This window comes from Galeopterus variegatus, unplaced genomic scaffold (assembly GCF_000696425.1).
Source record: "Galeopterus variegatus unplaced genomic scaffold, G_variegatus-3.0.2 Scaffold1269, whole genome shotgun sequence".
Taxonomy (NCBI): Eukaryota; Metazoa; Chordata; class Mammalia; order Dermoptera; family Cynocephalidae; genus Galeopterus; species Galeopterus variegatus.
This window is the reverse complement of record NW_007727380.1, coordinates 307649-332425: the sequence shown is the minus strand read 5'-3', so window position 1 is coordinate 332425 and position 24777 is coordinate 307649. Positions and strand designations below refer to the sequence as shown.

The following is a 24777-nucleotide window of genomic DNA, read 5'->3' as shown; positions in this document are numbered from 1 at the left end:
TCCTACTAAATAGTAGATGCTCTGTATTTGTCTAACTTGAACAAATAAATATGCTGTTACAGGTAGCTTGGAAATAATCATCAATAAATCCAATACAATTTTTTTTTATTGTATAACTAGACCAGAACATACATTTGATAATTTAAGAAGATGATTGACTATCCTAGTACACTATTCATTTAACTCTTTTTATAATATGAACAGTAGTGATTAAGAGCTTAGCTAATTTCATCCTAGGGTAAAATGAGCCTACTGATCATCACAATGAATTGCACAGGTAAGATGATCTGAATGGACAATGTATAGATTTGGAGAACGCTTTCACCTGGAAACTCTGGTGTTTCCCTTCAAATATATAGGGATCAAGGTTTTCAAAATATTTTTTTTTTCAAGTAAAGGCAAACTTGAGAATCCCTCTCCAAAATGAGGCAAACAGAAATAGTATTTATTTGCAAAGTGTTCGGGTGTTTGATTATCCCTTAGTCTAACATGGAATTTTATATTCTAATTAAGAACCACCCACATGCACATCAAGGTAAGTAACTGGTGAAAAAACTTTAGGTCCAGAGGTTTGAGTTTATTGTCTCTGAGTATTATGCTGAGATTGTCGTTATGAAAAGGGTTATTAATCTGTAGGTAAAATGTAAGTTCTCTGAGCTCATTTGTCATTTCTGATTCTACCTTTCACCTGCTGGAGGCAGAATGGGCAGATTATCGGTTGAGACACTTATAAAATGGGTTTAATGACAGGTCAGACTTGCCGTCACACTTAATGAGGGAATGTATATTTTCTTTTTGAAATCTGCAGAACACAGATGGTGCATACTGTAAGTGTAAAGCAAAATAACAATATTATTAGTTAGGGAAGAAGAACTTTGATAGAAGACGTGATTATCTAGCATTGGAAGTCTGTCTGATTTTGTGGCAAAATGGAATCCATGACATGCCCAAAGAAAAACCAATCGTTCAACTTATAAAATCTGCTCTATGTACCTGCATGATTTTATAGATTCAGGTGACATTTTCTTGATAGAGCATGCTTTACTTGAAATATTCAGTATCGTAAATACAGAAACTATAATTTTACTTTCATTTTTGTCCTTTTAAGTTTCGTAGAAACCCCAGCTCAGTTCTCTTGGAAAGAAAGTTATTACAGATCCACCATGTCCCAGAGCACACAGACAAGTGAATTCCTCAGTCCAGAGGTTTTCCAACATATCTGGGATTTTCTGGAACAGTAAGTATCAAACAAGCAGGAAATGTTGCATTGAATTATTGTAAGTAGGTAAATGTGGATAGTCAAAATATTGCTTACTAGGTCATACGTCTAGAGTCAATAAAAATTAATGTTGTTGGGAAAAGTTATTGCCTTCAATATTTTCTCCACATTCAAAATTTAATGGTGATTTTTTCAGTTTTCAACACGAAAATATAATTTCAAGGTGATATGATTTTGAAGAGTCTGGAAGGGCTCTCCTGTACAATCCAAATTGCTTCCCCAGCGTCTCTCTGATACTCAAAACGTGTTCCTTTAGCTTGAAGACTTACCCACTGTTACAATGCAAGTAACCCTGGAGAAGGTAAAACAAAAAATTTTGTTGATCAGGTGATCAACATACCTTGCTATGAAAAAGTATTATTACTCCTTTGTTAAAAACGAGTTTGGATAGTGAATAACTTAAGGAGAAGACGATAGAGTATAAAATATTTTTCCTTGATAAATCTGTTCTATCTGGCATTCCACCCTGCAATTATTTGAGGAGAGCAGGGTTCACAATTCCCATTAAACAAATAGGGTTTAGATATGAGCTGCTTGAAATTACACATATAGTAAGTGGTTGAGGCAGGATTCAAACCTAGGGTTTGTGACTCCAATCAAACAATGAGCCTTGCCAGCTTTGAAGCAGAAAGTGCTCATTGTTCCCAACTGGGCGAGTGTGTTTTAGTCCCTTCCCATGCCTAACACATTTTTTTTTCTTTCTTTTGTGTTAGGCCTATATGTTCAGTTCAGCCCATTGACTTGAACTTTGTGGATGAACCATCAGAAAATGGTGCAACAAACAAGATTGAGATTAGCATGGACTGTATCCGCATGCAGGACTCGGACCTGAGTGACCCCATGTGGGTGAGTGGCCTGGGCTTCCATTTTATCTGTAAGCCATGCTGTCCACATCTCTGCTAAACCCGTCTTTTCAATGGCATATGAAAAGGCAGGTGGCTCTGAACAAGCAAGGCCATTTGAAAGAGAGTCAGTATGGTTAGTCAAAGGAAGATTAAGAATAGTTTATGAATTCTGAGTCTGTCTCAATTCTTTATAATATATATGTTTTCACTGGTGTGGGGAAGGAGATTGGAAAATACTCTTTACATCTTTTGTCTGAATTATTTCTCATGTCAGTCCCAATAAAAAGAGGGTGGTACCAGCCCAAGGTTTTCCAGCTTTTTGAGACAGAGAAAGAACCAGAATCTAGATCTGAATTCTATCTGGAGCACTTTCCACTATGGCAAACGGCCCATCTCATGGAGCTGACCTCTAATGAAGGAGGAGGAAGTCAATTCTATGTGCACACACAGGTTTAGGTACCCCATAATAGAGTAAGAGGAAACGAGGTACCATATACATAAAACAGGCTTTTCTTGGCTTTACCATTGAGTCGCTTGTGTCCATAGACTGCAGCTTCTCATTTATGAAATGGCAAGACCTCGTATGCCACATAAGTCCCAGGAAAGCTAAGGAGTTTAATGGGTTAATGAGAGTAAAACAATTTTCTGAGGTGTTTAGATGAAATTTTCTGTGTTTATGCAGTTAATAGTGTGGGTGTTTTGGGTTTTTTTAAATCGTTTATTCACCATGCATCCTGCTATTTTTTTTCTAATTAAAAGTTTCTAGAAAAATAGGGAAAAAAAGCTATAAAAATAGTGGGGTATCAGAGTGTCTGCTGACATGACTAAGGAGAATACTTTAGATTTTACTGAAATTTTAACTACATACTTTTTTTTTTTTTTGATATGGAACATACCCCTTAATATTGGGAGAAAGTGAGTGAGGAAAAGGGAGAAGAAACAAAAATAGAAAGTTGTAACTGTGAAAATATACTGATGTTTTATCACTAAATTTATAAGTGAAAAATACGTTTCTCCAGAATGGCCTCTTCCATTCCAATACAGATATATTTCTCAATCATCCGTCAGCTAGTGAAAGGAAACTCAGATAATTCCAGGGGGCAGGTCCTTCAAGACCTTGAAATGTATTTTAATTGAACATAAATATGTGCAATTTCTAATTTGACAGTGGCTTAAAAATTAGGACATTGTTAATTCACATAACCATATTGCCTCTTAAATAGATGGGTAGCACCTGCCTAGGCAAACCTATGTTTTTGTATTCTGTGCAGGGATTTTCTATTCTGACTCTTGGACTTATAAAAGTAGCCCAAAAGTTATAAGTTTAAAGTGTACAATCACAAGCTTTTTCATTTACAGTTTATATTATTATTATCTTTTTACACACTGAAGCATGTGATATTGTAATGTAGTTTCTTCTGTACATTCTTGGAAATTTTCTTCTTGAGAACACCATTTCCATTTTTTTTCTTCTCTGTAGCTAAGTCTTGTCTGTCCCTCAATGCCCGATTTGTGCTTCCTTCTCTGGAAATCCTTTCTGTAACACTGTTCCCCACATCTGAATTAGAGACAATTCCTCTGAAACAACCTAGGCATATCTTTTGTTATATTACTTATCACATCAATATTATAGTTCATTTTTTCTGTTTCTTTAGGGGATGGAGACTGTATTTTGTCATCCCCAGTGGTTGAGAGCACATAGTAGGGGATTTTAAAAGACCTAAAAAATAAAAATGAAATGGAGTTTTGCCAGTGAGGGAAACAAAATAGGGCACTTGGGTTAACTGTATTGAAAGGAATAAAGGGCCGGCCCGGTGGCGCACTGCTACAGTGTGCCGCTTGGGAGTGAGGCGGCGCTCCCACCGAGGGTTCGGATCCCACATACAGACCGGTTCCCGCTCACTGGCTGAGCGAGGTGCGGGCGCAGCACTGAGGGTTGCGATCCCGTTGCCGGTCCCGGTCCGGTACGGGCGCGACACTGAGGGTTGCGATCCATTGCCGGACATGAAAAAAGACAAAAAGGAAAAAAAAAAAAAAAGGAATAAAAATGTAGAATGAGAATGAACTTGGTTGTATAAATAAACTATGTCTCCAAAAAACTGCGCTGTTCCTAATAAATTATACTTCTAAATTATACTTCTGTATGAATCCTGGACTTTCCTTGTCTTAGGACTATACCAACATCCTCATATCCTCATGTATGTATCAAGGCTACATAGATGGGGCTGGATAACAACAAGAGTTCTAAGCATCAGGAGTGGAAAAATGGTGGCCTTGCTTCAGATGTTAATAACCAGTGTTCTGGTTTAGAAAGTAACCATTAGGGTTGTCTTATATTCCTAGTCCTTCTAAACCACTGCTGCAACTGGTGTGAGGCTCTTGTCTTCCATTACTTGGTAGTATATTTCCACTTTTCTGTGTATAGGTTAATAGCTAAATAGTTCCCAAAGTCTGCACATAAATTACTTTCCTCTTGAATATTATGTTTTAATAAGTTGGGATCTCAGCCAAGTATTCTCTCACTATGCAAAAAAAATATGAATCTATGGGCATGAAAAGACATGTCAGATTATTAGGGACAGAAATCATGAAATTGAGACATTTATCTCATTTTGACTGTTGATACAACCTTCACCTTTATAACTAGTTATGAAATGGAATCACAATGTTTTGCTCTGATTATTAAGAGTAAATTTGCATTGCAGGGAATATTTGTATCTTCTTAATTAGGATGATATTAATGTCACTGAAGAATGAGCTCCTTTGGGTTAGTAAAGGAAGGTGAATGGACTTTCTCAAAAAATATATTTTAGTTTGCATTTCCATAGTCCTTGTTCGTTCTTGATTTTGTTGTCCAATGTACTACTTTATATCTCAGCTTCATATTGTTTATAAACCATGTAAGCACACCTGTCATGTTTTCAAAAGGTAGATAATGGATATTAACACTTAAATGTTCTCCTGAAATGATTGATGCAAATTATGTAACTCCTACTTTCATATGTGTTCATTTCTTATACTTTCAGGGAAGTCTTTTTAAGGTGAATTGGATTTTTCCCTAGGAATTTTGGTGGTAATTATCTAAAACCACCCATTTTTGTAAATCCTTAAAGTACCTCCTAGATATATATGGAGACTCTTCGGCTCTATATATCAAATGACCAATATCTAGATACTAGATAGTATGTTTGTATTTGGAAAGGCTTAGGCCAAAGAATGTGAAGGAGGAAATTTACAAAGAGATTAATACCTTAAAAAAGAATGTAGCAGAACTCATTGGAACTGATTCACTTAATGAAATAAAAAACACAACTGAGAGCTTAAGAAACAGGCTAGAAGAAACTGATGAAAGAATTTCTCATCTTGAAGGTAGTCTTTTCAAAATAACCCAGGTGGACCAAAAACAAAAGGAAAAAAAGAACTTTAAAAAATGAAGAAAATCTAAGAGACAGACAACCTTAAGTGCACAAACATTTGAAACATGGGTATTCCAGAAGGGGAGGAAAAAGGAAAAGACATGGAAAATCTATTCAATGAAATAATAATGGAAAACTTCCCAGGTATAGGGAGAGACACGTACCTTCAAATCTGGGAGGCTCAAAGATCCATAAGCAGATTCAACCCCAAAAATATTCTCCCAAAGACACAGTATAGTCAAACTGGCAAAGCTCACAAAGAGAGAATCTTTAAAAAAAGCAAGAGAAAATCATCAAGTCATCTATAAGGAATCCCCTACCAGATTAACAGCAGACTTCTCAACAAAAATTCTACAAGCCAGAAGAAAATGGGATGATATATTCAAAATACTAAAAGAAAAAAACTGCCAGCCAAGAATACTATACCCAGCAAGGCTATCCTTCAGAAATTAGGGAAAAATAGTGTATTTTCCAGACAAAGGAAAACTGTTGGAGTTCACCACCACATGACCAGCCCTACAGGAAATCCTCAAGGAAGTCCTGCATCTGGAATTCAAACAACAATAATTACAACCACAAATACACAAAAAAGAACAAAACCCACTGGTAGAATAAAAATGCAAATGAGAGAGAAAGAACTAAATCTTACCACCACAAAAAGCCATAGAGAGAATGTAATCCCCTACTTTATTTCTGATTTTAGTATTTTCGGTCTTCTTTTTACTTGTCAGTCTAGATAAAGGTTTGCAAATTTTGTTGATATTTTTAAAGAATCAACTTTTGGTTTTGCTGATTTTCTTTATTGTTTTTGAATTCCCTAATTCATATATTTCAGTTGTAATCTTTGTTATTTCCTACGTATGTTTGCTTTTGGTTTAGTTTACTCTACTTTTTCTATTTTCTTAAGGTAGAAGTTTACATTACTAATTTGAGATTTTTCTTATTTTTAATACAGGTGTTTACAAGTATAAATTTTCCTCTAAGCATTGAATGAACCCTGTATCCTATACATTTTGAAATGTTGCGCTTTGATCTTTATCTCAAAGTATTCTCTAATTTCCCTGTGATTTTTCTTGTTATCCATTGTTTATTTAGGAGAGTGTTGTTTAATTTCCACACATATGTGAGTTTTCTAAATTTCCTTCTGTTATTGTGGTCAGAGAACATATTTTCTATGATCTTAGTCTTTAAAACATAAAAGGAATAATTTAAACAAAGTTCATGCAAAGATTTTCATTATCATTCAATTCTATTTTTCCACAAACTTTTTGAAGTGCCCTTATGTTTATGTTCTGTTTTATTGATTTTTTGAATGCAATTTATGTTGCTAAACTTAGACATTTAATTTCTGTTGACTTCTTTTTACTGAGAGGACTTGATTTGTTTATTGATTAATTTGCCTTTGAACAGTTTATTCATCCTCTGTTGAAATCAGTTTGATATTTGCATACTTTTGGGAGACTTTAGAGACTATTTCAAACAAATGTAGAGAATATAAAGTGAAATATGTAAGCTTTAATAGGTTTTACATCTCCAGTCTTTGTGAAAATTAGAAGCCCTACTTTCTACAGAGTATTTTGTTATTCATCTCTTATTCAGTTTATGTATTTGTTATGAACAAATAAATGTGCATATCCTTGTTTAGAAAAAAAGTAAAATTCATGACAAGTTTCGTAGCAGTAATAAGATAACGACTTAAAAATTAATAAGAGGGATGAATTCTCCGCAATAGCAAAGCGTATAGGTAGTTCACAGATGATGAATGTACAAATATTTAACAGACATAAGATATTCACCTCCTCTACTAATAAAAAATCTGTGAATTGAAACAATAAGATTATTTATCATGTCTCACTGATCAGCAGAGATTACAGTGATTGCTAATAGCCAATGTTGATGAGATTGCTGGGAAACTGGCAATATTTTCATTTCTGGTGGAAGTGGAAATTCATATTATATATTGAAGAGCAATTTTTACATTCAAATTCATTTGATTTTAAAAGTACTTCCCCTTTGGCCCATAAATTCCAGTTCTAGATGTGTATTCCACAAAACTATTCAAATATAAGCCAGTATATATACAGACATGCATACACAAATATAGAAATAAAGGCTTTATTGCAGCATTGTTTATAATAACTAAAATAAGTCCAAATAGAACTCTATAGACTTTAAAGTTTTGGGCTCTGATATATAGGAAGGAAACTGCAATTTAGAGCAAATGGTTAACCCCATCACTGAGAGATGATATTAGTATTTATAACCTTTTCTTTATAGTCTTTGAAACTGCAATTTAGAGCAAATGGTTAACCCCATCACTGAGAGATGATATTAGTATTTATAATCTTTTCTTTATAGTCTTTTTTTTTTTTTTGATGGCTGGCCAGTATGGGGATCCAAACCCTTGACCTTGGTATTGCAAGGCTGTGCTCTAACCAACTGAGCTAACCAGCCAGCCCTATATGTAGTCAATTTTATCTTGGTGATCCTATTGTTCATGATCCCCAGTGTGATTTCTGTATTTATGATTTGTGTGAAGTATCTTTTATATTATGGGAAAGACTACATAGAATAAGATAACTCATAAAAGGTGGCTGCAATAAATAACAGATTTTCAATGTAGACAAAACAGCCTTCCACTTGAAGAAGATGACATCTAGGACTGTCCTAGCTAGAGAGAAGTCAATGTCTGGCTTCAAAGGATAGGCTGACTCTCTTGTTTAGGGGCTAATGCAGATGGTGACTTTAAGTTGAAGCCAATGCTCATTTACCATTCTGAAAATGCTAGGGCCCTTAAGAATTATGCTTAATCTTATCTGCCTGTGCTCTGTAAATGGAATAACAAAGCCTGGATAATAGCACATCTGTTTACAGTGTGGTTGACTGAATATTTTAAGCTTACTGTTGAGAGCTACCACTCAGAAAAAAAAAGAATCCTTTCACAATATTACTTTTGGATCCCCATATTGGCCACCTGTGCAAAAAAGAAAAAAGATGTTACATGTTACTGCTCATTGACAGTGAACCTGGTCACCCAAGAGCTCAGGTGAAGACGTACAAGGAGATTTCATGCCTGCTAACACTACATCAGTTCTGCAGCTCATGGATCAAGGAGTAATTTTTGACTTTCAATTCTTATTTAACAAATACATTTTATAAGGATATTGCTGCTGTAGATAATGGTTCCTCTTATTTGGGGAAAGTAAACTGAAAATATTCTGGATAGGATTCACCATTCTAGATGCCATTAAGAACATTTGTGATTCATGGAAAGAGGACAAAACATCAATATTAACAGGGAATTGGAAAAGTTGATTCTAACCTTCATGGATGACTTTGAGGAGTTCCAGACTTTAGTGGAGGAAGTAACTGCAGATATGGTGGAAATAGCAAGAGAACTAGAGTTAGAAGTGGAGCCTAAAGATGTCACTGAATTGCTGCAATCTCATGATTAAACTTTAATGGATGAGGAGTTACTTTTTATGGATGAACAACAAAATGTAGTTTCTTGAGGTGGAATCTGCTCCTGATGAAGATGCTGTGAACATGGTTGAAATGACAACAAAGAATTTAGAATATATATAAACTTAGTTGGTAAAGCAGTAGCAGGGTTTGAGAAAATTGACTCTAATTTTGAAAGAAGAATTTTACTACTGTTGGTAAAATGCTATTGTATTCATCCATTTCTGTTGCTTATAACAAAATGCACGGAGCTGGGTACTTTGTAAAGAAAATGAAATTTATTGCTTACAGTTCCTGAAGCTGGGAAGTCCAAAGTCCAGGGAACACAGCTGGTGAAGGTCTTGGTGGTGATAACAGTGATGGCAGGGTATGACACGGCAAAAATGGTAGAGCAGAGAGAGTGATTAACCTCCTCATTAACTCTCCTTTTAAAACCCTCCAAACTACACCTATGTCCACCATTTTTAATCCATTCACTATGGCATGGTCCTACAATCTAATCACCTCTTCAAGGCCCCACCTTTCAATTACCATAATAGGATTTCTCACCCTCAACATTTACAGTGGGGATTAAGTTTTGGGGCAACATTCAACCCAAGGTAGCAATCAAACAGCATCATGTACTACAGAGAAATTTTTCATGAAAGGAAGAGTCAGTTAATGTGGTAAAACTTCATTGTTGTCTTATTTTAAGAAATTGCCACAGTTACCCTCGCTTTCAGCAACCACCACCCTTATCAGTCAGCAGCTGTCAACATGAAGACAAGCAAGACCCTCCACAAGCAAAAAGATTACAACTTGCTGAAGGATCAGCATTTTTTAGCAATAAAGTATTTTTTAGTTAAATTATGTACATTGTTTTTTTAGACATAATGCTATTGCACAATTAACAGACCATACTATAGTGTAAACATAACTGCCATATGCTCTGGGAAACTGAAAAATGTGTGTGACTTGCTTTATTGTGATATTCAATTTCTTGTGGTGGTCTATAACTGAACCCACAATATCTTCAAGGTATGCTTGTATAGTAAACCATGTTGTAAACAGGTGTGTGATGTCATCTAGGCTTTGTTGTTTCATTTATAGATCACAGGCAGAATACATTTAGCACAATTCTTCAGAGCTTTGTATGTATATAGAATTGTTTGGAGTATTCTCATAATCCTTTTAATGTCTGTAGGATCTGTAGTGATAGTGTCCTCTTTCATTTCTGATATTGGTAACTTATGTGTTTCTATCTTTTCTGTTAGTCTTACCAGAGATTTATCAATTTTATTTATATTTCAAAGAAACATCTCAGCTTTTTGGTTGCACTCTTTTTCTCTATTGTTTTTCTGTTCTCAACTTATTTCCAGTCTTATTTCCTTTCTTCTGCTGCTTTGGGTTTATTTTGCTCTTCTTTTTCTAGTTTTTAAAATTATTATAATAAGTTTATATTATTGAGTGGAGATGTCACTTCTTTTCTAATGTTAGCATTTACTGCAATAAACTTCCCACTGCTTTAGCTGCATTCAGCAAATTTTGTTATATTGTATTTTAGATTTTGGTCAGTTTAAAATATTTTCTAATTTCTCATGAGACTTCCTTTTTGACCCATAAGTATTCAGAAACATGTTTAATTTCCAAGTCTTTATTTTCTGTTACCTTTTCTTACTCACTTCTGGTTTGGTTTTATCATGTTCAGAAAACATACTTTGTAAAATTTCAAGTTTTTAAAAATTTTTTGTAAGAGTCGGATATGGTTTATCTTATTGATTGTTCCATGGGCACTTGAAAAGACTGTATTCTTCTTTTGTTGGGTGGAATGTTCTATAAATGTCAATTAGATCCAGTTGGTTTTTGGTATTTATAGGAGTTCTTGCATATCCTTTCTTATTATGGTTCTGCTAGTGCTACTGATTACTGAGAAAAGAGTGTTGAAGCATCAGCTCTAATTATGGATTTGTTTCTCCTTTCAAATATGTCAGTTTTTGCTACGTGTGTGTTGAAGCTCTGTTGGTGTATAATATTTAATATTGTTATATTTTCTTGGTGCAATAATAATTCTTGGTGAATTGACCCTTCTATCATTATATAATATTTCTCTTTAATTCTGATAATAAGCTTTGCTCCAAAGTCTACTTTGTCTTTATTAATATTAGCACAGCAAATCTAGCTTTCTTTTGATTCTTGTTTGCATGGTAAATCTTTTCTCTTTTCCCTTTTAAACTACATTTATCATTATATTCAAAATGAATTTCTGCTAACTAACATATAGTTGAATCATTTTCATGCATTCTGACAATCTGTCTTTTAATTTGTACATTTAGACTATTTACTGTAATGCAATTATTTATATGGGTATTTTAGGCCTACCATTTTTTTTTTCTATTTGTTCCCTACATTGTTACTCCGTTTTCTTTTATTCACCTTTTTTTATACTATTTAACCTTTTATTATTCAATTTTATCTATTTTGTTATGGGCTGTATCACTTTGTATATTTTTTAGTGGTTGCTCTAGGGGTCTCAATATTCATTATTTTTCACGGTCTACTGAAAAGCAATATTTTACTTTAATTGGAATGTAGAAACCTTACCATAATATTGATTTCATAACCCTCTACCCTTTATGTTGTAGTTGTCATACATAATACATCTCTAATATATTGAAAACTCTATCAGACTCTCTTAATTTTTACTGTCAACTGTCAAAGTAAAGAACTCAAGAGAGAAGACTGATAGTCTATTTTATTGAACAAGATATTTATTGCTGCTGTTCTTCCTTTGTACCAAAGCTATGGTTCTAACTGGACATTATCAAAAAGAATCGGGAACTTTTTTTTTTTTTTTTAAAAGATGACCTGTAAGGGGATCTTAACCCTTGACTTGGTGTTGTCAGCACCACGCTCAGCCAGTGAGCAAACCGGCCATCCCTATATGGGATCCGAACCCGGGGCCTTGGTGTTATCAGCACCGCACTCTCCCGAGTGAGCCACGGGCCGGCCCAAGAATTGGGAACTTCATGCACCTTTTTTGTTTATCAAAATAAGTTGTCTTAAAGAAAATAATATCTGTATTTTCAAAGCGGGACCATAAATTGGGTCAGAGTTCTAATTTGCTGAATTTTGAATTGATCAAAATTTTATAAACATTTTCCTCATCCCTCTCTTCCCTCCCTCCCTGCCTCTGCATGCATGTGCACATGCATGCACATACACACGCCTTCATTCCCATGTAATCCAGTTTGAACCACACCTATGATATTTTCTAATATTATAGAATTGGATCATAACAGTCCCTGATATGCCAATTGTTTTAAATCTTCATTTAATAAAAGTTATTCTTTAAATATATATTAAGTACGTACTCGGTGAACAAAATACTTAACTGAAAAATACCTACCGAAAAATACTTTGGCTGACTTAACTCCAGTCGGGCTACAAGGAGCTAGTTAACAGTATTACCTCATGAGTCACTCAAACACTCTAAATCTCCCTCCCTGCATGCCTCTTCCTGGCTCAAGATGGTAAAAAGGATCTGATTACTGGTGTGTCATACAAACAGCAATCATTTTCTGTGTGTCTTGGATCTCCCAGGCCTCTGAGATGCAGTGTCACCCAACCGTACGTCTGACAGCAGTATCAAGAGCTCACTGCAAAGAGGGCGTCCCTATTTTCCTTCTCTTCTCTTTTTACACTGCTCTCCATCAGGTTTCTAGAGCCACATTCGCACCAACATTATCACCCTGCTTTTGTTCCTCCTATACATTCCCTTGGATTTTTTTCTTTTTTCCAAGTTCCCGACTTTTTCTACATGTTGACTACTTCCTTCCCTGGTAATCCAGAAAAGCACTAGAATTCAGTATAGGCAGATTTGATTAAAGGCTCTTTTATTTTTATTTTTTATAGAAAACCATATATTTAATATAGGGTTTACAATTTACTATTTACTTTGCAATTATAGCATGGGATTTGATTTGTAGTCAGACACACTGGAGTTAGAATTGTCTTTACCAGTCTTAGCTGTGTGACCTTGATTGTATCTATGAGCTTCTCTTTTCTTATTTGTTATAGATGGACATAATATCTCTCATTGGCCTCAGAGGATTGTGATAATGTTTGTATTAATTTATTTCATTCAGAGTTCCTGGGATAAAAATATATAGTTAATTAAAAGTGGTTATTTTTATCAGTTGTCTATGATATTTTTCATAAAACCTCTGAGGAAGGTGAATATATATTACTTTTTTATAATAAAATGCCAATTAATAAATTTCTCTGATTATAAAAGCAATATATTTAAAAGGAACTTTAAAAGTATGAAAAGCATATATATCCCTATCTAGTGATAATAATTATAAACATTTTAGGTTTTTTGCAGATTTTTTTAGAAGATATAAAATGTATTTGAGATCATATCATGTATACATTTTGTAATATATCTTTTTCTTTGCATTCTACAATGAACTTTAAAATTTACTAATCTTTAAGACAACTTTAATTGCTATATTGTATATCATTTTATAGTTCATTACATAAATATACTATGATTTATTTAACTGTTCTACTCATAGATTTTTAATAAAAATATTTAAGTGCAGAATATTTTCTTGTGCTAGATGTTTAGAAATGTAATTACTAGGTAAAGTTGTATAAATACCAGTCTTATTGAATTTATTTTCATGAGATTTTTTGTTGTTTTCAATTTACACTTCTAGAATGTTTGCAAACTTGAAATCAATTTTGATTATACAGTCTCTTCTTTCAGAAATGCAAATAGTTCTGGGCCAGCCCCATGGCTCACTCCAGAGAGTGCGGTGCTGGGAGCGCCGAGGCCACGGGTTCGGATCCTACATAGGTGCGCTCACTGGCTGAGTGTGGTGCAGACCACACCGTGCTGAGGGTTGCGATCCCCTTACCAGTCAAAAAATAAAAAATTTAAAAAAAAAAAGAAATGCAAATAGTTCTAGGTGACTGAAGGCATGTCTAGTCATTTGCACATGAAGATGCAGTAGTCCCTCTAGACTCACCTTTGTTGCAGTCTATGGAAAGGATGGTAGTTTCGACTGGAGATGTGTGAGCCATCTTGGAGAATGGAGCACTTGGGTGTGGGATGAGCAGACCTAGCTGGGGTAGGAACAATATGAGGAAAGAAGTGGTGAGAGAGGGATAGACAAAGTATATTTTCAAGCTTTCACCTGGGATTAGCCTGGAACATGGGAATGGGTATAACATATTTTCCTTTTCCTTCCAGCACTTCTTAACATTTCATTTTAGTATCCCTAGTACTCTCACTCCTTGGCTAGTATCATTAAAACAATCATTCAAACATAATTTGTGTCAAATAGTCTTGCTTAGTGTGTTTGTTTTATAAAAATAAGTGAAACAAAAAAGACATATTTCACATAGCAAAAAACCTCTAATTTTTGGAAAATGGGTGTGTAGTTAGCTATGTGACTTATGAGGTGGCTCCATAGCCACTCAGTTTAGAATAAGTTCAGTGGTCCCCCTTAGAGCAGACTTTTTCTCTGTTCTATTCTTTGTACAGCATAGCCAATAGGAAGGCACCACTTTGTTCAAGAGTGCAAAGTCAGGGACTTTACCTTAAACACAAGTATGCATTTCAAACCTTGAACAAACAGACTGCTTAATAAAATAAGGGAAAGGGTTTTCTTTTTTTCCCCCTTCTCTAGAAATTCACAAATATCACTTGACAGGTGACAGCTCTTCCCTTACAAAAGGCGCTGTTTGCTTTTTACTTTGGTGTTTGGGTAAACTGCAGCACCGCACTGGCAGAGAATTTATTGCCTAGGGGAAGGTGTTTGCAGTCTCTGTGTTTAATCTGAAAAGGAACCCTTTTCCTTCTATCCCCTCCCTCTCTTTTTGAGGGAGGGAGAGTTGGAAATGATAGCCCCGGGGAAATAGTTCCTCTAACACCTGTCTTTGGTGTAACCTCAGCAATGTTTCTTAAGACACTGCGCTCAGTGTGTATGCATTCAGAATGACAAAGTTGAAGAGGGCAGATAAACAGAAAGGGATTTCAGCAGAAACACAGGAGCTGATTCTGACCTTGCATCCTCTTAAAAACTGATCGGCTTGAAATCCTAGCGTCCTTGTTTAAAAGGAGTCTGATTTGTTTGAAGTAATACTCATGGTATAAGTCACCTGTCCTTTCCTTCGGCAAGGAAATAGAGTTTTAATCTATAAAACTTGGAAAATTGTAGAATGTTATATTTAGGAACTGTAGACATGCTATAGTTTTAGTCCAACCTTTCTTAAATAGATGGGAAAACTAAGATTCAGGTTGATTACTGGTGATTTCTCCAATGCTTCTGGTAGAGATTTTAAGAAAACCAGGGGCAAACCAAACCTTCTGGATTTCCAGGTTTGCTCTTCCATCTATTATTAGAAGCAGTGTAAAGAGTTCATGCTCTGGAGGTAGATGGCTGCCTGTGTTTGAATCTAGGTCTATCATTCACTATCTGGGTGGCCTTGGATAAATAACAGAACATTTCTGAGCCTCAGTTTCCCCATCTGTAAAATGGGGATGATGATATTGGTGACATTTTGAATGTGGCCAGTCCTCAGTGATAATGGTTGTTGCTGTCACTCTTTAAAATGCGATGCGTTTGGAAACAGCAAATTATTAATCCCAAGTAGAGCAATTATCAATGCAGGAAAATATATGAAATTTGTATAGATTTGCATTTTTGTTTTTCAAAAAAATAAGGTACTATCTGAAGAGATGATAACATTCTGTGAAATCTGACTTGGCTGTTCTTTCCTATTTAAAACTAGACAAAATTGGCCGGCCCGGTGGCACACTGGATAGTGCGCCGCTTGGGAAGTGCGGCTGCGCTCCCGCCGAGGGTTCAGATCCCACATACAGACCGGTTCCCGCTCACTGGCTGAGCGAGGCGTGGGGGCAACACCGAGGGTTGCGATCCCGTTGCCGGTCCCGGTCCGGTACGGGGGCGACACTGAGGGTTGCGATCCATTGCCGGACACAAAAAAAAAAAAAAAAAAAAAAAAAAAAAAAATAGACAAAATTGAGTTTTCTTCAAATAAAAAGTTATAAGTGGACAGACTCCTTTGAAAGCCAATATACTCTTCTGTCTGTTCAGGTCTCATAGAACTGAGGATAAAACCCTTTTATTTTACTTAGCAAATATTTATTTTTAGTTATTTGGGTGTCATTCAGTAATCCTCACATGAGTAAATACTTTATTTTCCAATCTAATGGTTAAAAGCATAAGCTTTGAAATTGGATATACCTGTATTTGAATCTTAGTGTGATGAAGTCAGAGCTTCATGGACTACTGTCCAGTTTAATTCAGTAGTTCTCAAAGTGTGGTCTCTGGGCCAGCAGCATCAACATTATTTAAGAACCTGTTCAGAAATGCAGTTTCTTGGGTACCACTCCAGATCTACTGAATCAGAAACTGGAGGAAAAGGGGGAAGAGACATCACCCCTCCAGGTGATTTTGATGTTTGAGAACCACTTGTGCAATCCAATGATTTAGTATATGTTTTTATAGGTGGGAAAACTCAGGCTTTAGGGAGTGACTAGACCAAGGGTATACAGCTATAATGAGAGAGAAGAAACTTCTAGTCTCTAAAATAGATATTTCTACCTGTGACTCATCTTAAAACATGTGGAAGGGTCTGCTGAGTTATGCTATTTAGAAAACTAAGAGGTAAAATACAATACTTTAGAAGAAATTAATATATTTATTAAGTGCTTGGCTATATGTGTCTTTACCAGTAAGATGTTAAATGAATTCTCATACCTGGTTTTCTTTAATTGCAGAGATGGTTTATAAAAATCTCTTCCCTGGCTAAAAAGACTAAAATTTCAAACTCATGTTCTTGTCAATTCAACAAGCATTTACTGATTATCTACTAAGTTAAGACATTCTGCTAGGGGTGCAAAGTTTAAATAAAACTGAGTCTATCACTGCTTGTAACTTGGAATTAGTCAATTAACTAGATTATAAATAATCTAAATGATTGTATCAAGGAAAATATTTGTTACTTAAATGTTGACAGATAAATGGAAAAGACAGTAAATGGGCACTTGTTGAATAACAGACCAGAGTTCAGTCACTGGCAATGACTAGTGGGCTGTATAACTTTGGGGACAGTGTTTACATCATACCTTTTATGAGTGATACCTCTTGGCATTAAGTAGCTTAGTGGCCCTGCATCCAGCTAACATTTGATGCTTGCTATACTTGAGACAATCTGGGGAATGAATGAATAAGACCAAATTCTGCTCCTAAGAACCTCCCATTCCTTATTATGGGACAGGAGATGATACAAACCACTGTTAGCAAGATAGAAAGTGCTAAGTAAGCACCAGCGGAAAATACAAATGTAAACTTCATCAGGAATTATGATGATCATTTCTATCTGAAAGCTTAGGAAATAATTTGGTCATTTGAAAGAGAAGGGAGATAAAACCATTTAAGTTTAGTTATGGAACAGGCTATCCGCTTGTGTATGAAGCACTCAGTGTAAGATAACAGGAAATGGTGATGCTTAGAAAGAACTGAAAAATATTTGACTGACCTAGAGATATACAAATAAATTTTTAAGTTTCCCAGACACAGAATATATATGTCTGTGCTATTAAGTCAGGGCCATTGACTTATTAAGTCACCTTGGTTTGGCTGGAACCCAGCAGGCAAGAGAGTTGAGCTGGGAGTCAATTCAAGCAAAATAGTCATACCTTCTCCCCTGGTATCTTTGCTGAGCTGACTGTTGGTAACTAGAGGATGGGTGGCAGGAGATGTGGAGGTGCCTGTACATGCATATGATCTCAAACTCTACACTCTCATGTGTTCATTATCAAAAGAAGTGGGTGTTTACGAATTATGATTAAGTCTCTCTGGCAGACTGTTCTTTCCAGATAAGGCACTATTGGTTGTCTACTTTTTCCCCCCAATATTTATTCAGAATAGATTGAGTGCTAGTTCTTGGAGTAGGAATAGAGGTGAAAATGAGAGCCGCCTTAGCCTTCCAATCTAATGAGAGATGCAGGTGCATATCCCACAAACTAGGAAATAAGAACCATGTCAATAAAGTTTTGGAATAGTGGCATAAAACAAGATGGATAAAACCGGTAGATGGATGGATTTTTTTCTGATTGGAAGGAGTATGGGAGTCTTCATCAGATAAAAGGTAAAAATTAAAAATGCATATACATACACACGTACACACATATGTCACACTCTTCGTATGTGCAGTATAAACCTCTCACTGGGAACTATTTTGAAGATGTTCTCTTGGTTTTCCACTTCCTTTGTGTACATAGGTTGGCTGAGTGGTTTGCCCATCAGAGCTATATTGTCTGCAGTGATGTGAGCTTAACTCTGGTCTCTTTTGTCTACTAAAGTTATTCTTTGTGTTTAGGAAAGACATAATTTACTTATAGATTAAAAGAAAACAGTTCTAACTTCACTGTGTTTACTTATCCTCCTCCTAAGAAGCTGAGAGCTCTTAATGGATATTATTCAAGTTATTTCTTACCACACCCTCTTAAAGAGGTAGAAGGAGAGCAGGTATTTTAACATCTTAATTTTGTACCTCTGTGGCACAGGATAATGAATCAGAAACTGAATTAGAAATACAAAATCCATGTGATTTATCTGTCTTAGAATTTAGTACATGTTGTACCTGTGGATGCTGCTACCTGCTTTTCTTTAAATTAGAATTAGATGGCCTTATAGAATGTGGCCACTAAAAAATAGCCCTCTTTTTAGAAGTCTGGGTGGGGTATCAGATGATTTTTCTGTAACTGGATCTTTATTGGAACATTATAGATTTAGTGATGTTGGCCACCCTAAATGAAAAAAATCAGCACAAAGCATCTATGCTATTGAATTAAGATGATGCAGCCAGTTTCCCGTTTAATCAAGACATTTTATTTGCTTTTTAGCAATAAGCCTAGTTAGAAAAAGAGGCAAATCTGCTACTTGAAATTGACCCGATAGAAGGAAAACTAAAGAGGGCATGGAGCAGGGAAAAAATCTGTTTTGTGAATAATTGACACTGGGAAACAACTATATGTTTTCTCTTTTTCTTGAGATTCAAAAATTAACTCATCATCTGTAAAATTAAGTCCTTTGGCATAGAAAGGAAACTTAGGGTTCTCAGTTTGGGGCTTCATGAATATACTGTAATGCCCACTGCATGTTTAAATGTACTCAAACTTCAAAAGTAGTAAAGTTTGGTGAAAAAACACTGACCTGGAAGTTGGGAGCCTTGGCTTCTAGACTTTAGACTGCTATCACAAATTGTTTTTCAGCTGATGGAAAAATAACTTCCCTTTCTGGTGTTTCCTTATGGGTAAGAGCATAGAGTTGGGCTAGGTGAATACTCAGTTCTCTCTTGCTCTGTAATGAATAAATTGTCAGTTTCTTGCTTATGAATCCATCTTGCTAGGACTCCTCTTGTGTCTCATTGTGGCTATGATGGGTACCTAATATATCCAAGAACATTTTCAAGAACCACTGCTGAAAGCACATATAGACCAATGTAACCTGTCTCAAACATTGTAAAACAGAATCTTTTCTAAATATCACCTGAGTAGCTTGGAATCTAAAGAGTTTGTGATGATGTCTGTCTTTTCATTCTATTCTTGATGCCGGATGGAGGTGGGTTTTGCAAAAACCCAAACACAAAAGCAATATTCTTATATCTGAGAAAATGAATGCTTCCTAATCAGTGCTTTTTGTGGAGGCGGGGTGGGCAGTAAAGGATTACACGAATAAAGATTAGTCATAAATATGAATACAGTCTGGAGTTGGTGAAAGGAGAAGTAACTAACTCCTTCTGTTACTCTCCCACTCCCTTCTTTAACGTGCTGCCTCTATCTTCTCACAAGCAAGCCCAGAGGCAGTGTTCCTTCCAAACAACTACTTGCCTAACCAGTTCATCGGAATGTCTTTCTACAGACTGTCTCCTCATTCAGATTTCTTCTAAACATGAACCTCTTTAAAAGCGTAAATCATGTTTTTTTAAAAAAACAAAACACGGTAAATGTTTGCACACAAAATCTCTTCTTTGGTTTAAAAAAGAAACATGAACCTCTTTAAAAGCGTAAATCATGTTTTTTTAAAAAAACAAAACACGGTAAATGCACACAAAATCTCTTCTTTGGTTTAAAAAAGTGCACTTTGAAACGACAAAAACAAAAGCAATTAGGACAACAATTGCTTTGCTCCTCTTAAAAAAGACTTCTCTTGGTTGCACTGTTCTTTGGGGTGACAGGGATTAAACTCTCTTGATATTATCTTTCCCCCTTATTTCATACCTCCTTCTCTCTCACCCTGCATCCTAGGGTCGATCTTACGAAATTATTAAGTATATATTATCTTTTCTGGCATTTTTAAGTTAACAATTTTTTTTATAATGGTAGTATTTTATTTTATTTATTTCATTGTGCATGTTTATGGGGTACAGTTTGCTGTTTCAATACATGCATATATTGTATAATGATCTAATCATAATAGCATATCACCTAAACATTTATCATTTCTTTGTGGTTATAACATTAACAAATTATAAAATGTGAAACAAAAGAGATAAATCATGGATTGACACAATTCTTGCCATATAATAAATCTTGCCTTCATACAAACATAACAAGTTTTAATCTATGCTGAAAAATTTAATAATTAAGGAGTATATACTTCAAAACTCATCTTCAAAGTATAATAGCATCTTAGACAATAACTGAAGTGTCAGTGGATTCTGTTTTTTTCTTTTTTTCTAAGCCAGTTGCTCATCCAGTCCTACAAAAAAAAGATGCAAGTAGTAATGACTCACATAACATTTCTTATTCTGGTTGTGTATAGTTCCTAACTAAACCAGGGGTAGTTTGTGATTTGAATTCAGTGAAGGGAAAAAAAAAAGGAACAGTGTGTCAGTCTGTCTTTGTATGGTAGAAATGAGGTGCTATTCATAGTGTTTGCAGAGGTTGAATTTCTTGCTTTCTCTGTTTAAAATAGAAATGGCAAAGAATGAAACAGGCATTTCCTTTGCTGATTTTGCTTTTTTAGGAATTCCCAGAATCTTTGAATCAATTAGAGATTTGGTTTAATTTTTAACTCCTCTTTTGCAACAATATGGAGCCAATTCCTCTTTTATTTTGGTAGCAGTGTTGTTTTTATTATTGTGTAATTCTTTTAATATATCTTGAATCACAAATTGTAAGTAGTTGTGAATTACTTTTTCAAAACTTTCTTTGCAATCTCTGGATAGTCATTAGTCAGACTACTCTAAAATCCTGAAAGACAAATAGAGTTTTGAGTTTAAAATAATTTTTTTTTTACTATTATCACACAATTGCTTTTTTTATAATAGACAATTCTGATCAAATAAAATTCAAAACTTATCATATGCACTAAAACAACCTATGCTATAGCATCACCCCTGTGAATTATGGGCTGACTTGTCACTGTATAGTTGACTTAACATGAGGATGTGACAAGAGCATGTACTGAAAACTTATTTGATGGTGGCATGTGGGCTTTTGTGCACAGATTCAAATGTGTGTAAGGGATAAAGCATAGGGTTGAAGGAGGAGAAAAAGCACAGAGTTAAAATTTCCTAGTCAATGTTATTTACTAGAAGTGTGGGTATGTTGACAGAGATGGCCAGAGAAGCTTCCTTCTAAGGTCAACACAAAAGCAAATTAATCTGGCTGCAAGTGTGACATCAGCAAGTTATTTCATCTCCCTTCATTTCCCTCATTTGTAAAATGTGAGTGATAATGATACCTCCCACACAGACTGAGGTAGTGTTTAACAAATGTTCACTATTGCTATTCTCTGACTCTATTTGTGCATATATGTATTTTTCAGTGTTTAATATTAAAGGCACTGTTAAGTTCTGTCAGCTTCCAAAACTTTGATTCCATGTAGTAATCAAGTTGGATAACAGTGTAGATATTTATTCTGGGTAAAAAGGAAGGTAAAATTTTATCTTATTAGATATTGTCCCTAGTCATTCCCTTTGAGAATATTGGGCAGTGAAACAATATTACAGATGTTGTTATTTATATGTGTATTTTTGCTGCAATTTCTGTCTCACAAGCCAGCTGTGCCATCTGTTGGATTAGAGATTGAGTGTCCTGTGGATAAAGGAGCTGTGTTTCATCCTTCTCTACTATTCTTCCACTTGGTATTGACTTCAGACTTATTAATCTGTTTAGAATTAATCAAATAGATAAAATTAATATGGTCTTTGAGTAAAAATACAATTATAATAAATATGCTGCAGATGGTTTATTTACCTTACAAGGAACGCAACAAAACAGAAATAAACTTTTAAGATGTCTGTACCCATTTAGATATTCAAATACATTTCCAAGTACCATCTTGCACAATTATGTTGCTGGACTTTCTCTTTTCACTCACCTTCAATGAAAGTTTATCAAAACAGAAATAAACTTTTAAGATGTCTGTACCCATTTAGATATTCAAATACATTTCCAAGTGCCATCTTGCACAATTATGTTGCTGGACTTTCTCTTTTCACTCACCTTCAATGAAAGTTTATTGGAAGCATTAAAAAAAAAGTGTCCTTATTTTAATGCTAATTTTTTTCTGAATTAGAATCATCTTATTCAATTTGACCATTCACTTTATACACTAAATTTGGCTACATGCATTTTTTTAAAAGGATAGAAATTTGTCACCACTGATTATATTCTAATAACGAGTCACAGACTGATTCATAAATTCCAACAGATTTCACCAGGCTTGCAGCTCCATGAAAGCAAAAATCATATTTTTCTTTCCTGTTAAATATATTACAAAGTCTGGCACCTATTAGTGCTGAGCAAATATTTGTTAAATGATTTAGGGGGATAGTAGTCTCATCTCTTTAGCTAGATTGTTAATTTCTTCAGGGAAGTGGTACAATCTGAGTCTTCTGAATGCTTCATATTGTCTCGATGGAAGTTTTGAAAACAAGACACAATCCTTCTAACACCTTCTTGTCCATCCTTGCTGAATTTTTTGCCATTCCCATGTTATCTATTTTTTGTTCATCTACAATGTGTAAATGTTAATTTAAAATGTTTCTTTGACATCTGGTAAGCAATTTGCAATAGAATTAAACAGCAGAAATTTAGGCATTTAGTGAATTATCAAAAAGTATTATACCTAGGAGGCTGTTCTTTTTTTCATTTTGAAGAATGTTTTTCTCTGACTTTACGCAGATTTGAAGAGATTAATTCAAGTCATCTCTACAGACTGTTAGACTGGACAAAATGTTTAATGTTGCAAATTTTCTCTTGAAGTTAATCAGTCACTTTCACTGTGTAAATCATGTAATATGTCAGAAGTTTTCCTTTGAATGAACCAAAGCTAATTGTAGCAAGGATTTAGAAAATTATACCTATTCATCAAAAACAAACAAACAAATAAAATATCTTATGTTTGAGCAATCTTTGCAGCTTAAATTATTCACGTTTATTATCACCCTTGATCTTCACAATAACATGCAATGTATATCTAATGCCATTCTAAGTGCATTATCTCTTTGGATTTTTGGTTTAATTAAATGTTATTAAAAGGCACTTAACTTCATTAGTGTACAGGTTAGTTTGTATGACTAAATAAAAGGCACTCATAATATTTTATAATCTTCTTAAACAGGAGAGAATATGGCTCTTGTTCTGGAGCTCCGAGTTAAAGAACAGGATCTCAAAGACACATTTTCTTTAAAATTGTTTCATGTTGCTCTACCTACAGGTGACATTTCTAGTAAAGCTGAGAGAAGAAATAACTGAGGGTGAAAGGTATTTTCAGCATTGATCAGCTGGTTGGCCTTGAAGACAGCCTTGCTTTCTTTAATTACTTATGATTGCCTTCTTTCTAATAATGTTACAAACTCTTTTGTAGGCCACCTGAGTTGAATATTTGGGCATATTCTATAGTATCAATACAACTTGTGATTGAACAAAGGTTTGTTAGGTTGATTGCTTGGTTATTTGAGCGTGAGAACTTGGCTCTCACTTTGCTAAAGCAGAAAATGTCTGGGCAGTGTCTGTTAAAATCAACCAATGTCAGTTCACGTCAATATTTAGCAAATTTGTTGGTTGACTTGTTTCTTCTTAAAATATGCTAAAAACTTCCTATGTACAACACCCTCTTTAATATTTGTGTGCCCAACCTAATGGTTTTTAGTAGGGATATTATTCTCAATAGGATTTGATAGCATATCAGAAAACTTGTTTGTTAAGCATGGCAAAATGATAAATTGTACTTTTGTTTACATGGCTAATTGTAAGGATTTGGAAACATTCCTTTGATGTACTCAGAGCAGCTAATGAAGACAGTTAAATAAACAAATCATTATAATGAGTCTAGGAGTTCATACAGACATTCTGCTAATTTGCTTCTTGTCCCTGGCCCAAAGTTCTATGTACATTTTCCCAAGCAGAACCTATTTTGAATTTAATGGAAAGCGAGCTTGTTTTTCTTCATGACCTAATTAATGCTCACAATATCACTGCTGGAATTGACTTTAGAGATCATCTAGTAGTTAATGCTTTTTTCCAATAAGGAAACTGAAACTCACAGAAGTGAAGTGACAAGCTCTAGATCACAGAGACAGTTGAAGGAGCCAGGCTGGAATCCATATTCCTGATTATTCCCACAATACTATGACGCTGCTTTTAAAACATTAAGTACCTGTACAATATCTTATGAAACTAACTCTATATTTCACCAATTAATACATATCATCTTGAGACTACCAAACTTTTTTGGGTAACATT

At 34.9% G+C, this 24777-nt stretch overlaps 1 protein-coding gene across 3 annotated transcripts in view; it reads left to right on the top strand.

The window, feature by feature from the left end:
• Positions 1 to 1113: 1113 nt before the first annotated feature.
• The window catches only part of TP63 (tumor protein p63), a 162969-nt gene continuing 139305 nt past the window's right edge, over positions 1114 to 24777 (top strand). For 2 of the 3 annotated variants that reach the window (XM_008575979.1, XM_008575976.1), the window contains exons 1-2: positions 1114 to 1237; positions 1993 to 2125. In XM_008575979.1, coding sequence (XP_008574201.1) covers positions 1164 to 1237; positions 1993 to 2125 — 207 coding nt within the window. In that variant the 5' untranslated portion in view covers positions 1114 to 1163. The remainder of the gene's footprint in view (positions 1238 to 1992; positions 2126 to 24777) is intronic. The other variant, XM_008575982.1, reaches the window with a different exon arrangement.